At 45.6% G+C, this 15,730-nt stretch overlaps 1 protein-coding gene across 5 annotated transcripts in view; it reads left to right on the forward strand.

Moving 5' to 3' along the window:
• The window catches only part of FAM110B (family with sequence similarity 110 member B), a 149,224-nt gene extending 139,638 nt beyond the window's left edge, over positions 1–9,586 (forward strand). For all 5 annotated transcript variants that reach the window (XM_032422005.1, XM_032422006.1, XM_032422007.1 and 2 more), the window contains one exon: positions 7,358–9,586. In XM_032422005.1, the coding sequence (XP_032277896.1) occupies positions 7,660–8,772 (1,113 nt within the window). In that variant the 5' untranslated portion in view covers positions 7,358–7,659 and the 3' untranslated portion in view covers positions 8,773–9,586. The remainder of the gene's footprint in view (positions 1–7,357) is intronic.
• Positions 9,587–15,730: the final 6,144 nt, after the last annotated feature.

Raw genomic sequence — 15,730 nt, forward strand, 5'->3', positions numbered from 1 at the left:
AAACAGGGCTTAAAGAAAAAGTGGGGAAGTAGTTTACCCAACATGAGGAAAATTGAAACAAAGTAATGGAAACCCAGGGCCAGGATTGCTTACTAAATAACATATGAAGACCTCTAGCCAACTGAAAAAATAAGCTGAAAAATGATGAGGATACTGGAATCAAAAGTTGAAATGTTATTAGGAAAAGCCCCTGGGGGGCGCCTGGGTGACTCAGTTGGTTAAGCATCTGCCTTCAGCTCAGGTCATGAGGGATCGAGCCCCGCATCGCATCGGGCTCCCTGCTCAGCAGGGAGCCTGCTTCTCCCTCTCCCACTCCCCCTGCTTGTGTTCTCTCTCTCCAATAAATAAACAAAAATCTTTGAAAAAGAAAAAAAAGAAAAAGCCCCTGGCTTCCAAGAATATACAAAGTGATAGATAGTCCGGTTGGCCAGAAAATTATTTCACTTACAGCTTGAAGCGGATGCTGACGGCAACGCTGAGGTCAGTAGAGAAGATTCAGCCGCCAGAATTATAGATGAGCAGGATTCACCGGACGATAAAAGAGAGAACAAGGCACGTCATTAAGTAATTGAAAAAGTACAGGTCCTGAAAGGGCAGTGGTTTTGACTTAATGCTTCCAGATGGTTGGCCCTCTGATTTCTTAGTTTCTGTTCAATCAGTAGAGTGCAAATTCAGTCCGTTTTTGGAAGCATACTTTCAGGACTTCCCCATTTACTTTTCCACTTTCGATATGCTCCTCTACTTTTGCATTGTTTGTAAATTATTTTCGCAGCATAAAAGAAATGAATACAAAGGAGTATGCACTCAGAAGGGAAGATGTTGAAAACGTGGCATATCCATTAAAATGGATAAATCAGTGTCTTCCAAGTGGAATAGTGTTGCTTCCTTTAGCCCCCAGAATTAAGCATTATTTATGAATACATTTTGCTTCTAAATATAATTTTTTTGTGGTAACCATGGTATTGTTAACTATGTGCGATATGTATTAAGGAGGTGACAAATTTTGTGACACCCTGCTGGTTCAAAAATCATCGGCCGCAGGGGTAAGGCCCGATGTGTGCATGCACATAGCTAGTTTGCAGGGGCTGCTGTGGTGGGTTTGGCTCAGGCCTGATGTGCAAAAGAGGGAGTGATGGAAGAGAGTGTGTACTGCCCCACAAACCACTTCTCAGTGGTCATACCAGAAGCCCAGAGTCGTCCTCAACACACCCCCTCGCCCTCCACACCTGGTCTGTCTCCAAGTTCAGCCCAATGTACCTTGTCAGCATCTCTTGAAATCGTCCATGCTTCTCTCCATCCCCAGAGATACGCTCCTCATATTGTTATGTGAACGACAAGTGTCTGTGCCCTTATTGAACCTTCTCAAATCCCGCAAAGAGGTGGGTACTGTTATTATTCCCATTTTGGAGATGGAAAACTTGAGGCACAGGCAGGTACAGTAACATGCCCAAGGCTACTCAGCCTTTATGGGGCTGAGCCAGGGTCCAGACCCAAAGGCAGCTGCTCCGAGCCCTGCTGCCGTCTCCTTCCCCTGGACAGTTCTGACTGGCTCCTCTCCGCAGCCCCTCTGGCCCCCCTCTCCTGCTACCCATCCTCTGCTGCCGGGGGGATTTCTTAAAAATACGGATCTGACCATGTCACTGATGCTTCATTCCCCTTCAGTGTGCTCCCTGTACTCTGCCTCAAATCTGGAGTCCATCTGCCCCCACCTCACCCAGTGGGTCTCTGACTGATGTCCCCCTAGCACTCCGCACAAGCTACTGGCTGTCTTTGATGCTTCTGGATTGTACCATGAACTCAGTAGACAGCCACTTCAAGAGAGGATGGACCCACTTCCTGTGCCTTTATTCCAGATCCTCACTGCCCTTCATCTGACTGCTGAGAAGTGGTTTGTGGGGAAGTCCTTTGGGACAGTCCTGCCACATTTGTCACAAGCATTATTCAATTCATATTCATCATATGCATTTTGAATCTTTTTTTCTAAATTGTCATGACTTCCTGTTTCTTTACACCTGACACCTAATTGCTCCATCAACAGGTACTAACTGATTGAACACAGCCCATCATTCAGTGAGCACTCATATATTGTGAGTGCATTTCTCTTATATTTGTAAGGAATTCAGAAGGTAACACTGTCCTGTGAAACTGTGCATTTTTACTTCACTGGAAAAGATGTTTCTCTGTGCTGAAATGGGAAAATGCAAGAATAGAGCTGTGAGAGTGACCCCACCCCCCAGCAAGTTGGAGTTTGATGCTTTAAAGTCAGTAGCATAAATACGATTACAAAAAAAGTCAGAAAGCGACATGGCACAATTGTATACATATTGTCAGTGTTCTGTGATCAGACATGTTAGGGAATTAGAAAGATGTGTTCTTCGAGAACCCTTATTAACCTCAAAGGTAAACTGCTTCTTTTGTTATTTGCCTCCAAGAATGTTTGAACTGAAGACGTTTTCAAGCTCACCAAGTTCAACACATTCAATTTTCATAGATAAGGTCACAATGCTGAGATGTTCGGTGATGGGAATTTGAACTAGGCTCCCTCTTGACAGCAATATTACCACCTTTTCTGGGCTGTAAGGCATGTGGGAAATGGCCAGTCTTCCCATATTTAAGAAACTTCGATGGGTGGGTCTAGGACTGTGTTCAATCCCAGGGTCCTTGCTCTAACTGCAGTGCTTTCTTCCTACTTAAAATTTAAAGACCAATTAGGCATTAACTGTCTCCTTCTTTTTACTTACCAGAAGCACTTGGCCCACAGCATTTCACAAATTGAATTTTAAAATCAGGAGAGTTTCTGCAGAGATCTGGACTTGCTGCTTCCGCAGTGAACGGCAGTCCCCATAGCAGCCCTTAGCTGGAGGCCCCCTCACACAGGCCGCAGTCGCCCATGATCAGCCCGACCTCAGAGGTTGAGGCGCGTGGTACCTGGATTCTAGGAACTTTGCCTTTAAGCATTTTTCGTATGAAGCGTATGTTTCGAGACTCATTTTCTCTCCTTAACTGCCTTCAGGGTTGCAAATGCTCTTAGTCCTAGCGCGCTGGGTCTCCCCAATGTCACGGTTCTAGTCTTTACCTAGCAGCCCCTGTGAGTAGCTGGCAGATTTGAAGGTAGGTTCAGGCCGCTTTGGTTTTACAAGTTTTGAATTCTCTGGTTGCTATTTCCGTGCCCCCAAAGCCCCAGACTTTTATTCATTTACGAGACAAGAAAGCCTGGTTGGCTTTCCTCTGTGCCAGAGGTGTTTCAGCTCTAACCTGATGCTCGCTAGTACAGCCTCGGCCTTCCTTCCCTTGCCCCTGGCCACTCAAAGGCTGGACCGGCTTCCTGGGCATCACCTGGGATCTGCGAGAAACGCAGGAGCTCGGGCCCCACCCCAAACCTACTTCAGAACCCTGCGTTTCAAGGACATCCCCAGGGAGTCGTGGGCACATTCAAGTTGGAGAAACACTGCCAAAGTGAGTGGGAGTCACCGTTTGTTTCTGGGCCCTCTGTCCCTGGCTGGTATGCCACTTCAGCCCTCCCCGGCCAGAGCGGGGCTCCCACACAGATAGCGTGACCCCTCTAGCCCCGATTCTCCATCGGGAAGGAGGCGGCAGGCCAGATCGTGGTGGAGTTCACGTGTGCCCTGGTTCAGCGGACCATTTTGTACCTCGACTCTGCCAAGCTTTATTCTCCAGTTCATTTTAGACTTTCACAAAATGTTCGAATCGTTATTCAACGGGGTCGAATGTAGCCCAATAGTTTGCGAGTGGACCTTTCTCTCTCCCTCCGGCTTATGTGTTCCCTCTTCTTAGCCATAAGTCAGGGATCAAGCAGGACTGTATAATGACTGTGGTTTGTGCAGTCCTATGCAGCTGAGAGCTAATTTTCCTTTCCTGGAGCAAGATGAGGAAATAGCAGGCTCTCCTGGCCACACCTGAGGCATCTGCCCAGGTGTCAGGGGCCGGTGGCAGGGATGCGTGGGCGGGGGGGGTTACGTGCCGTGGTGCTCCCTGAGCACAGTTCCTGGTTGTCACATTAATGACGTCGAGACATAGCCCCAGGTTTCCAGGTGTGTCACCTACCATGTGATTCGTCTTTTCAACTGTACTTGGTCCACATCGTAACAAAGTCTACACTACAGAACTCTGGGAATATACATCTCTGTCCCAGCCCACACTGTTGAAGCATTGAAAAGTAAAAGGTCAGAAGTTAGGGATTATAGAAGTACTAGAAGAAGGAGCAGCCTAAGGCACCTTCATTTTGTCTGAAGTTGGTATAGTTTGTTGGCTAAAACAGGTCCTCTAGCACCCGACCTGTTCCTACAGCATTCATTGTCTTCTGCTTTCGATTCTTCCAGGAAGATGCTTTTTCTTGTCCTCTCCCAAAGAGTTCAAATTAAAACTTTTAAACTCCGAACACGGTCATGTGTAAATATCAGTGTGTTGAAAATTATTAGGGCAATTGGGAATGACAGAGGAGAGAGGGGAGGGGCGGAACAAAAAGGAAATGAAGTGGAAAGTGGTTACAATCACTGTCTTTCTCACATAATCCTTTCACACTGGTTTTGTTCTAGAAACTGCTCCCCAAGGTTAGATGGCTTGGAGCAAATGGGTGTGCCCACAGGAGCCCTTCTGAGGGCATCTGCCTCCATTTACCCATTTTCACGCCTTTTTTTGGGGAAGAAATCAAACAGTGTGAAAGCAGGCCAAGTGAGCTTCCTGAGGCGTGCGCCCTGGTAAATAAATAGACCAGTGTCCGTCAGTCTTGTGAGTTAAGAGTAACGATTCTTATTTAGGGTTCCAACGGACCCAGAATCCGCCGTCACAGACGGGGCATGCTGCAAAGTCGGGTCGGTGGCAATGTAGATATTTGGGCTTCTGGTCCTCGTATGATGGAATTAGAAGGGAAGATAGTCATGCAGGCCACCGTGGGCTATAAAGCCAGTTCACATTAGATGATCAGGACAACTCATCATTCAAAGGATATTTTCCTAAGAACAGTAAATGCAGGAACCATGGTGCAGTCACGGGCCAATAGTCCCGGATGCCATTTTGAAATTGGAAATAGTTCATTCATTCTTAGCTCCTCAGAACCACATGATTTAGAGGGCGAAAGGATCTGGGGAATCTCATCCAAGCACTTCATATCGCAGGTGAGGAGAGGAGGCCCCAGGAGAAAGGGGTATGAGCTCTGTCACCTACCACCACTGGGCCACCTTCCTGCTTGCCTTGCGGGAGGTTTGCTTTGGTCCTTAAGCACAAAGCTGATGGGCGCAAATCTCAGGCTTGTCCTTCACTCTGCCCCCAAATGTACTGCCACTGTCCCATCTGTGGACACATTTGGAAGCCCCAGATGTGAAGCTGGAGTGGAGTGGGTGGGGCAACCCTCTCTCAAGCGCTCTGGAAAGAACCAGTGGAGTTGCCTCTGAGCCCAGGCTCTGCTACCTGTTCTGGCTCTGAGCTTCTCAGTGAAGGGGTCCCCAGTTCACCTTCCCAGTCAGGTGGACCCAGGGTGGTGGATGAAGAAATGCAGAAAGCTCCGCAGAGAACTTGCTACTCCCCTCCGCCATTTCATTCAAAATTTGTTCAAAGAAACAGTCTCACTTAATCTTCATGAGAGGGGGGAAGGAGGTGGCTTTTTCAACTAAATTGGAAGTATCATAATAGAACTGCACAATTAAAGGAAGTCATTATGTAGGAATTGCCTTGGGGCTTCTCAAATCTCGCATCGGAAAATATTTTTATTAGAACAAATCCTTTTGCAGATTACCAAAATTGTCTTTTAACAAAACATGGTGATGGGTGTATTTGAGATTAAGGTGTTTTTTTTTAAAGATTTTATTTATTTGACAGAGAGAGACACAGCGAGAGAGGGAACACAAGCAGGGGGAGTGGGAGAGGGAGAAGCAGGCTTCCCGCGGAGCAGGGAGCCCGATGGATGAGGGGCTCTATCCGAGGACCCAGGGACCTGAGCCGAAGGCAGACGCTTAATGACTGAACCACCCAGATGCCCCTGAGATTAAGTTTTTAAAAGATGATAAAGGAGAACGATCAGGCTTCCCTTCCCCCACCTCCAAGCTTGTTCTTAATAGACACTTCATTTTCTTACTATGAGAGCAAATGCTTTTATAGTAATACCACTCTATTTTATAAATTAGTTATTTGATGTTAGTTGAATACATTACCCTTAATATTCCTAATTATAACCAAAGATGCTGAAAAAGTCTGTAACCAGTTACTTTGGGATCCTGATGCCTTCAAAAATGTTCTCTGCCAGCAGTAACAGTCAGAGAGAGGAGTTGTCCTTAGGAAAATGCTACATATATTGTGTACTAAGTAGAAAGATGGCCTGTGGATTTATATTGGGAGTACTGATAAAGTTTCCTTATAGTGGTTTTGGTTGAGGGAGGGGGTGGTCAAATTGTTCAGAAAGCCATGAATAGTAAGTCCATGAATAATTAACTATTATACCAATTTTCTCTAAAGTAACATATTTAGATATGATTGACCTCTTGAGATTGTATTCTTAGTTCCCTAGGGGATTTGGGGAAATACATACCACAGAGAAACTTTTGATTTCTGCTCATTAAATGTGAAAAATCATGGAGCACTTATACTCAAATTATCTAGTTACAAGGTTAATCTAGAGGTTTTTCTAGTTTTCTTGTTGAATTAAAGAAACAAGCTTGTAGTTAACAGGAGGAACTTTATACATAGTCTCAGTTTTCAGGAGAAAGTGTTTTCAAATATATTGGCTGGCAAAAGTTAAGATAACTGAAACACGCTTTTAAAAAATTTTTTCATCTTTGCTGCCAATCCGCTGTCTTGCCAACATTTTCAGTTTTTGAAGAGTTAAAGAAGTGCCTGTTTCAGATCTTACCGAGAGAGACATTGTTGGGTAGTAAGAAATTAGAAGTTTTGCTTTATTGAGAAAGAGACATATTCTAATTCACCGCTGCGTAGCCTAAAGCAGAGACCGGATTCGTAGGGACCCAGGGGCGTTCAGTGAACTGGGAACGCGGCTCTGCCAAACCCGCATTTCCACATTCAGCCAGGATTTCCTGGGTTTGATACAAGGAATGCCAGCCGGGCGTGATCAGGGGGCGGATCTCACCAATGGGGAGGTGGCTGCAAGAGCCCACGCGTGGGAAAGCTCAGCCCCTCTCCGTCCCCCGAGCACCCGCGTCCGACTGCGGGCGCCAGGGCGCGGGCTATCCGCGCTCCGGGACCCCGGGAATCGCCGCCCAGAAGCAGCCCGGGGCCGGAGGGCGGCGGGCGGCCCGGCGGAGGCGGGGGCGCCGCGGGCTTTCTCTGTTGCTACAGCCGTGATGTCACTCGCCCATCCTAACCCGCGGTTGGTTGTTGTGTGTTTCAGCTCTGCCTGCAGTTGAGCACAAAGACCTGGAGGAGACTCCCACATCCTTCGGGGGGAAGAAAGGAGGCAGCTAAGCAGATTAAAGGAACTTGTGGCTTGTGGCCTTTTGGAAAGGGGGAAAGTGAATTAGAGGCCCGGTGCGAGTTAATGAGCTGTGAGATGAGGCGCCGCTGCTGCTGCTGACACCCAGGTTCCAGGCTCCGTCCGCTGCCCTTTGTGCTTCATGTACATGTGTCTATTCAGCGCATCCGGAGGCGCCCAGACCAGAATCCAACACGGCTGCCGGGGAGAGACCACCCACCATGCCTACGGAGACCCTACAGACAGGTAGCATGGTGAAGCCGGTCAGCCCCGCGGGCACCTTCACCTCGGCGGTCCCCCTACGCATCCTCAACAAAGGGCCCGACTACTTTCGCAGGCAGGCCGAGCCCAACCCCAAAAGACTCAGCGCCGTGGAGAGGCTGGAAGCGGACAAGGCCAAGTATGTCAAGAGTCAGGAGGTCATCAATGCCAAGCAGGAGCCCGTGAAGCCGGCCGTGCTGGCCAAGCCCCCCGTGTGCCCGGCCGCCAAGCGCGCCCTGGGCAGCCCCACGCTCCGGGTGTTCGGCAGCCACGCCAAGACCGAAAGTGGCGTGCAGAGGGAGAACCTGAAGCTCGAGATCCTGAAAAACATCATCAACAGCTCCGAAGGCTCCAGCTCGGGCTCGGGGCACAAACACAGCTCCCGGAACTGGCCGCCCCACCGGCCAGACTCCACCGACCTGCATCGGCACTCCTTCGCCGAGTCCCTGAAGGTGTACCCCACGCAGGGCCGCGGCAGCCCGCAGGAAGGCGGCTCCCACGTGGGCAGGAGGCTCCTGGAGCAGTCGGCCGAGTCCTTTCTCCATGTCTCCCACAGCTCCTCGGACATCCGCAAAGTGACCAGTGTGAAGCCCCTAAAAGCGATCCCCTGCAGTAGCTCCGCCCCTCCTCTGCCTCCCAAACCCAAGGTCGCGGCCATGGCCACCGTGAAGTCCCCTGAAGCCGACCCGGTGGAACCAGCCTGCGGAGTCAGCCGGAGACCCTCGCTCCAGCGGTCTAAGTCGGACTTGAGTGACAGGTATTTCCGCGTGGACGCAGACGTGGAGAGGTTCTTCAACTACTGCGGACTGGACCCCGAAGAGCTGGAAAACCTTGGAATGGAAAACTTTGCAAGGGCTAATTCCGACATCATCTCCCTCAACTTCCGCAGCGCAAGCATGATCAGCTCAGACTGCGAACAGTCTCAGGACAGTAACAGTGACCTTAGAAATGATGACAGTGCCAATGACCGGGTGCCATATGGCATTTCTGCCATCGAAAGAAATGCTAGGATCATCAAGTGGTTATATAGCATCAAACAAGCTAGAGAGTCACAGAAGGTCTCCCACGTGTAAGACAAAGTGCGTGCAAAGGAGGGAGGGGTGGGTCTCTGTCTGTGCATCCGCAGTCGTGAAGGTTGTGAGGTCTCCTTGAAGTGTTGTGAGCTTCTCCACTCTCTTTGTGTTGCTTGTTGTGCAATGTTTCCAAGTTGCATGCCTGTCAACATGGGGACTGACCTGGCTTCCACGTGAACCATCGCTGCAGAGCCTGGCTGAACACAACGTCGTCTGCCAAGAGTTTCAGGCCAGAATCCGATTAGGGCTTCGATCTTAAGCAAAACTGTTTACACGAAAAACGGTATACAACTTCTTCAATATTTATGTGGTTCTTGTGTTTTTATATCCCGCGCTCTTGTGTCTTAATTAAAAGTTTTATCAACTGGCTTTTAAGTTGAGAGTAGAATCTTTTTGAAATAAAAAGCCAATTTGCCTACGTGTGAGCCCGAAACAATGGGGAAAAAATCAGTGGGATCTGCTACCAAACAGATAACAGTGACTGACCTAAGATATAGAACCACGCTGGGTTTTCTGAGGAAGAAAGCGGTGAGCCTGATGTTAATCATTTGCATATTGGAATTCTCCTGCCACTTACTAAAGTAATGGTTGGAGCAACAGTGCTACGTTTTGTGTCCGATTAAGTGTGTAAATGTTGGTGCTTCTGTGTAATACCCCAAGGAAAGACAATCAGAAACAATGAAGGTGATTAAATCTAGGAGTTTGGGGGTTGGGGGTTTTGTTGATGTTGTTCTCTGATTTGGGTTGATTCCGAAATTTCTACTATTAATCTTTTGACGGGAATGGCCATCCTAAAGCTGATACTAAATGTCTTTAAAAAAAAAAAAGTTGTTTGTTTTTTTGATCAAGAACTAATTCTATGCTGACTCTCTTCCCTCTCTCCTTCCCTCCCTGTGTTGTTGATTTATTTGGGAGAGGCGGGTGGGGCTTGTGCGGGGGTGAGCTATCCGAAGACATGAACACAAATGGAAATACCAGCCATATCGGTATAGAGCCTCCCATTCAAAAGCGAATACCTTTCGTAGCCGAACCATATCTGAGCAGTACGATCGTGTTGTCTTGCATATGTTATTCTTTCAGGCTGTGGACCTTTGTTACAGCTCTAGGAAACTGTAGAAACATGATGCTTTTCCACCCTTTGGTCTCTAGTGCTGCATATCGACTCGTTCCCGTTTTCCCCAGTAACCTGTCTTGCAGGTGCGTCGTTAGCTGTGGACCAGCTGACGGTGGTGTGTGGTAGCCGAGAGGTAAAAACGTGTAGCGGTCTGCTTCATTGCTCCGTACTCATGCTCTGAAGTTCTCAGCCGCACTACCTTAGACTTCATCAGCTAATGGGGAACTTTTTATGGTGTAAATGCTGTAAGACTTTGTACATACTTCAGTTGTTACAAAATCTTTAAGAAAAAAGAAAAAGTTACGCTAATAAATAGCTCTGGTGCAGGCACTAATGGTGGTGGTTTCTCTTTGTCCTTTTCTTTGCACCCGCCACGAAAAGTTTAACTTTGGACTGTGAGCCAGAAGCAGATTTTTGGTAGCCTCGAAGGAACATGTTTTCATTAAGTGACTTTCGCCATATCACAGTTATTCTGAACAGCGATAGCAGTGTGCTTTTGCTAAAATAGTTTTGTCAAGGTTCCTAAAATATGCTGCTTCGTCTTTACTTAGTTCACACTTGCGGTATTTTTACCTTTTCTTAAACATCAGAATTTTTCACATCTTCCGCAAGACCTTCAGTTGTAAATATTTATGAGTTCTTACAGCGGAGACCTGCCTTTGAATGTTATTTGTACAAGCCCAACATCATTAGCATTACACGCGTTCATACATTTGTCCACTCATTCGTTCGTTCACTCCTCTTTCAACAAGTCATTTGGTGAGTGGCCCCCTTTTTGGGCCTGACAGTAGGCACAGGACTGCTGTGGTCAATGACACACAGTCTCTGCCTCAAGGAACATAGATGCTCACCTTAAAGAGAAACAGCATTCCTCTTAGTGGACAGATCTTATCTCCTCTTATTAGGATGCTGAGTATTCAAGTATCTATTGAATCAAGTCATTTGAAGATTAACATTGCTTCAAAAGTTCCATATACTGTGTAAATGTAAAAGAAAACATTGTTTAAAAAGCATTTTTCAGACGCAGAAATGATAAAGATTCCCAACTATTACTGTTTGTAACTTTTTCCTTCTGGAAATCAAATGTGGTTCCTTGACTCTCTCTCTGCTGGTTTGGGAATTCTTTCTGGTTCTCTGATTAATTATCAGTTCCACTAGAACTCTACTTCCCAGAAAAAACATTTGGAAATGTAGCTTTCAGTGGCGATGACACGGTGCATGCAAGATTATAGAATGAAAATAGATTTCTTTCATTTAATTCAAAATAAGTATATATATATATATATATATATACACACACACACACACATACACATATATACATATATACATATACATATACATATATATATTCTTCCCTCACCATTAGGGCAGAAATGTGGCCATTTGAAGTATTCATGGCTTAGCATTTATATATCCATCTCTTTCTAGGGCTATTGAAATACCAAAAATAGATGCTATTTTTCTAAGGACACCAGTTTTTTTTGGGAGGCGAGCACTTCTTAGCTAATTTAATATCACTGTCAATGCTGTTTTAGTCATGGATTCTGTTGAAGCTTCCAGCGTTTCAAAACCATGTTTAATCTGTGTCCCACCATAATTCAGTCTAATCCTCCATGGCCTTATTTGTACAATGGATAAATGTGAGCCTTTTGGTTCCCTTTATGGAAGGGGGGAGCTCATTATTTTCTTTTTTGTTCTTGAAATTAGAGTTTCTATAAAGGACCGTTTCAAAGGCTTAATATTAAATCCTACAAGTGAGACATTTCCTAATTGTGAAGTCCTTTTTACAAAGTGCTGATTCTGTTAGTGCATGAAAAGTATCTTGTGTGTGCATGCACATGTGTGTGTGTGTGTGTGATGATAATGATCATGTTGGTAGGAATACAGTTGTCATGTAGTTCAGCATACTTGTCCCCGGACACAATGTGGAGTGAAGCATGATTTCACAGGATGGCCCTAAATACAGGTTGTTTCTGAAAACCAAATTTTAAGACAGTCCTCCCAATATCCACCCCCTCTGCCATTGTCTTAATTCAGGCTTTCATCTTCATACCTGAACTATTGTTCCTGTAACCTCCTAACTGGAGGCCCCTCAGCCCCCAACCAATCTCCTTTCCCATCCTATTTCATGCCAAAGATATCATAATGCTGATCATGTCACTCCTCTATGTAAAAACATCCTCCAGCTTGAATATGTTGCTGAAAGCATAAATCCTAACTTCTTATCAGAGAATATTGGACATTTACCTTTCAGACCCCATTTTCTGTGTCCCCAGGCCCCTAGGCTCCAAGCAGAGGAAGTTTCCATTGGGAGCTTTTTGCCACTGTGTTAGTGATCTATTGCTGCAAAACAAATTTCCCCAAAGCTCAGCAACTTAAAACAATAAATATTTATTACCTCCCTTTCTGTGGGTCAGGAATCCCGGAGTGGTTTAGCCAGATGGTTCTGGCACAGGGTATCTCATTAGGCTCCACACAAAATGTCAGTTGGGGCTCCATCCTCTGAAGGCTTGACTGGGGCTGGAGAATCTAAAATTCCAAGATGAATCATGTGATGGTGGCAAGAGTCCTTACAACATGGCATCTGGCTTCCTCTAAAGGGAGTAACCCAAGAGAGAAAGCAATGAGGAAGACACCGTGCCTTTTATGATCCAATAACTAAAGTCACACACCTCCGCCATGTTCAGATCATTAAAAGCATATCACTAAATACAGCCCACACTCATGGAGAGGAGAGTTAGACCTCATCTTTTTTTTTTTTTAAAGATTCTGTATTTGTTTATTTGAAAGAGAATGAGAGAGAGAGAGCACATGAGAGGGGGGAGGGTCAGAGGGAGAAGCAGACTCCCTGCTGAGCAGGGAGCTCCATGTGGGACTCGATCCCAGGACTCCGGGATCATGACCTGAGCCGAAGGCAGTCGCCCAACCAACTGAGCCACCCAGGCGCCCTTAGACCTCATCTTTTAAAGGAAGGAATATCCAAGAATTTATGGACATGTTTCAAAATCACCACTACTGCTGAGTTTCAGTAGTTTTTCATTCTGTGAGGAATGCTTTCTCCTTCCTCCTTGACCTTGCAGATTCCTGCTCTTTCAGGACTCAACACAACAATCAACCGGTGAGATTTTTGCATTTCTATGTTGTCTTTTCCCATTACCTAGTAATTTGTGTCCTGCCCATGGGCCCAGCCTTTGCTAGTTTACATGGTGCCTTTGTGTAAATTGTTAAAAGGTATACCTTCCTCAAAACAATTTATTTTCTGCCAGGTTAAAAAAAAATTGTCCTAATAATTCATAAAGCTCCAGTGATTATAATGTGAATGGTGACCCCAGAGTGGGCCAGTGCACAGCACGTCAGCCCAGAGTATATAGTAGATGCTTAATAAGTGTTGGCAGGATTTTTTTTAACCTATCACTTTTAAGTCCTGTGCTAATTACTCTCTGTAAGTGTTATCAAATGAACCCAGGGGGGTAGTTACTGTCCCATCTTACAGGTGAAGAACCTCAGTTCCATGGAGGTGAAGCCCCTTAACCAAGATCCCAGAGGAAGTCAGAGGCAGAATGGGACTTGAACTCAACACTGCAATTCCAGCTCTGCCCCATCCCCCTGCCACAGCCCAACTCAAGACAGAGAAAGGCAGACTAAAGTGTGTTGTACTTTAAAACCAAAGTGCTCTTAAATTCATCTTGTTAATTTCATCTGCTGCCTGTATATACAAACATGTCTCACTCAGAATTTCAACAATTTCACTCTTACCAAAATGGTAACCAATAAAATTTAGAAAAAGACTTTAGCTGTTCCATGATGAGTAACACAGAGCCTGCTAAGTCCCAGAGAGACAAGGTTGTTGTTAGAATAGCGTTCTTTCAGTTTTGAGAGTGCTGTGTTTTAGAGGTACATCCTGTCTTTTTTGCCAAGGACTTTCAGAAGGGTAAACAGAGATAAATGTCTTCCCATAATTCAACATTCAGGAAACACATTTTGGCAATTGGTGAATCAGCATCACTCCCTTCTGCTGTCCTTGAGGAGGGACATGGTGTGTCTTACCCCGAAGATGCACTGGGAAAGGAATAACAAGGTTAAGGATGCTTCAGAGGAACTGAATAGATTCTTAGCTCAGAAAAGATGATGAATCTCACCACAATTTTGAAAATGTGAAACCCGCCTTGTCCACTTAGCCCTGTAAGATGATCAAGAGTTCTATTAGCTTCCACATGGCTTCCAAGAGCTGTCCTATGAAGGACCACAGGCTCAGTGGTGGTATGGTTGCCTCTGAACAAGTCACCGTCATGGAGGGTTTGTCTCATATGTTCAGCTCACACCCCCTTGCTTTGGCAGAAACCCAGCAGAAGGAAAAGCCAGAGGGAGATGGGCCTCAGCAGCCTTTTGAAACCCCTTCCTCCAATAACAGACCCATCTGCCTAAAACATTCCCTCCATTGGCTCATCTGTAAGACAGAAGGAAAGTCATCTGATGTGTGTGTTCCCTTGGCTTCAGGGCTGTGACAGCACTGAGAGCTGTTTTCAGAACATTAGAATGAGGTGTGGGGTTAGCAAAAATTCAGAGAAGACTGGGTTCATGTCGTCATGGAAAGCAGGATGGCAGGCAAGGCCTGATGGGGATCAAATACTTCCCTGACTGGCATTTTATGTACCAGCCACCTGAGAGAGTTCTAGTTGGGGAAAGAAATGAAGTCTGTAAAAAGATTCTTCTCTGAATGGAAAGAATCTCCAGAAACACAGGTTGTTGGAAGCGGACAGAATTGAATGTGGCCAAGTGCACACAACATAGAAAACTGTGATAATAATAATGATATATTCATTCACTAATTGGGCATTTTATTCATTCCACATTCATGAAACAACTATTAGTGTGTCTTAAATGTGATGTTAAGCCCTTCATCACATTATCTCACTTTATTCTCACAAGAACTTTATAAGTGAATGGGAATCCATTTTGCGGATGAGAGATCTGAGGCTTGAGCAACTTCTCAAAGGCACACATCCAGTAAGTGGCAAGAGTTATGCAAACCCATGTTAATAAAGCACATTTTAAGACTCATTCCGTAATGAATTTTTAGCATCTAGGAGGGTGGGAGCCGTTTTCACTCCTTTGCGGTAGGTAAGATGTGCTATGCAACATTCCCCAGAAGCTGAAAACACATTGTGGATACTGCATTATGATTCTTCCATACAGTGAGTGACTCAAACCTATTTCTCACATTTGATCACATCAGGACTGAAGCTTCTGGGTTCGTCTGAGAGAGACATTAGTGATCAACTATCCCTCTCTGTCGTATTTTACAGAGGAGGAAACACGTGCAGAGCAATGGAGTGGTGGGACTCAGGGCTGTAGAGCAGGTGAATCAGCCGATGGAGCTGGAACAGAGACATGAGAGCTCCACCACCCTCACGAAGGACCAGGAAACAGTGGGACTGTGCACCGCTAACAATTCCATCACGTGACTTAGTTAATATATATTATTCCTATGCGGTGTTCCTTGTCCTCAAAAACTATCAGATATTTAAAGAAACTTTAATCAGATTTTCTATTAATACACATTAACTATTTTTCAATTTAACCATAGCAGATATAAAAATACTTAATAGAGATGAAGGAATTTCTCTAAGGAAGTTTTTAGCAATTTTGGAAATACTTAGTACTATTTTCCTGTTGTTTTAATACCTCCACTGTCCGTGGATGCCCCTTATTCCTTGAGAGCTTTGGGACCATTTTTTATAGGCCTGATTCTTTGCCTCCTGTATTCTCTGGTGCGGACATTGCCACTGGTTGTGATATCCATTTGCTTCTCCTTCCAGCTCGCCAAAGGATTGCATGTTC

The sequence above is a fragment of the Phoca vitulina genome, unplaced genomic scaffold (assembly GCF_004348235.1).
Source record: "Phoca vitulina isolate PV1807 unplaced genomic scaffold, GSC_HSeal_1.0 scaffold25, whole genome shotgun sequence".
NCBI classification, from domain to species: Eukaryota; Metazoa; Chordata; class Mammalia; order Carnivora; family Phocidae; genus Phoca; species Phoca vitulina.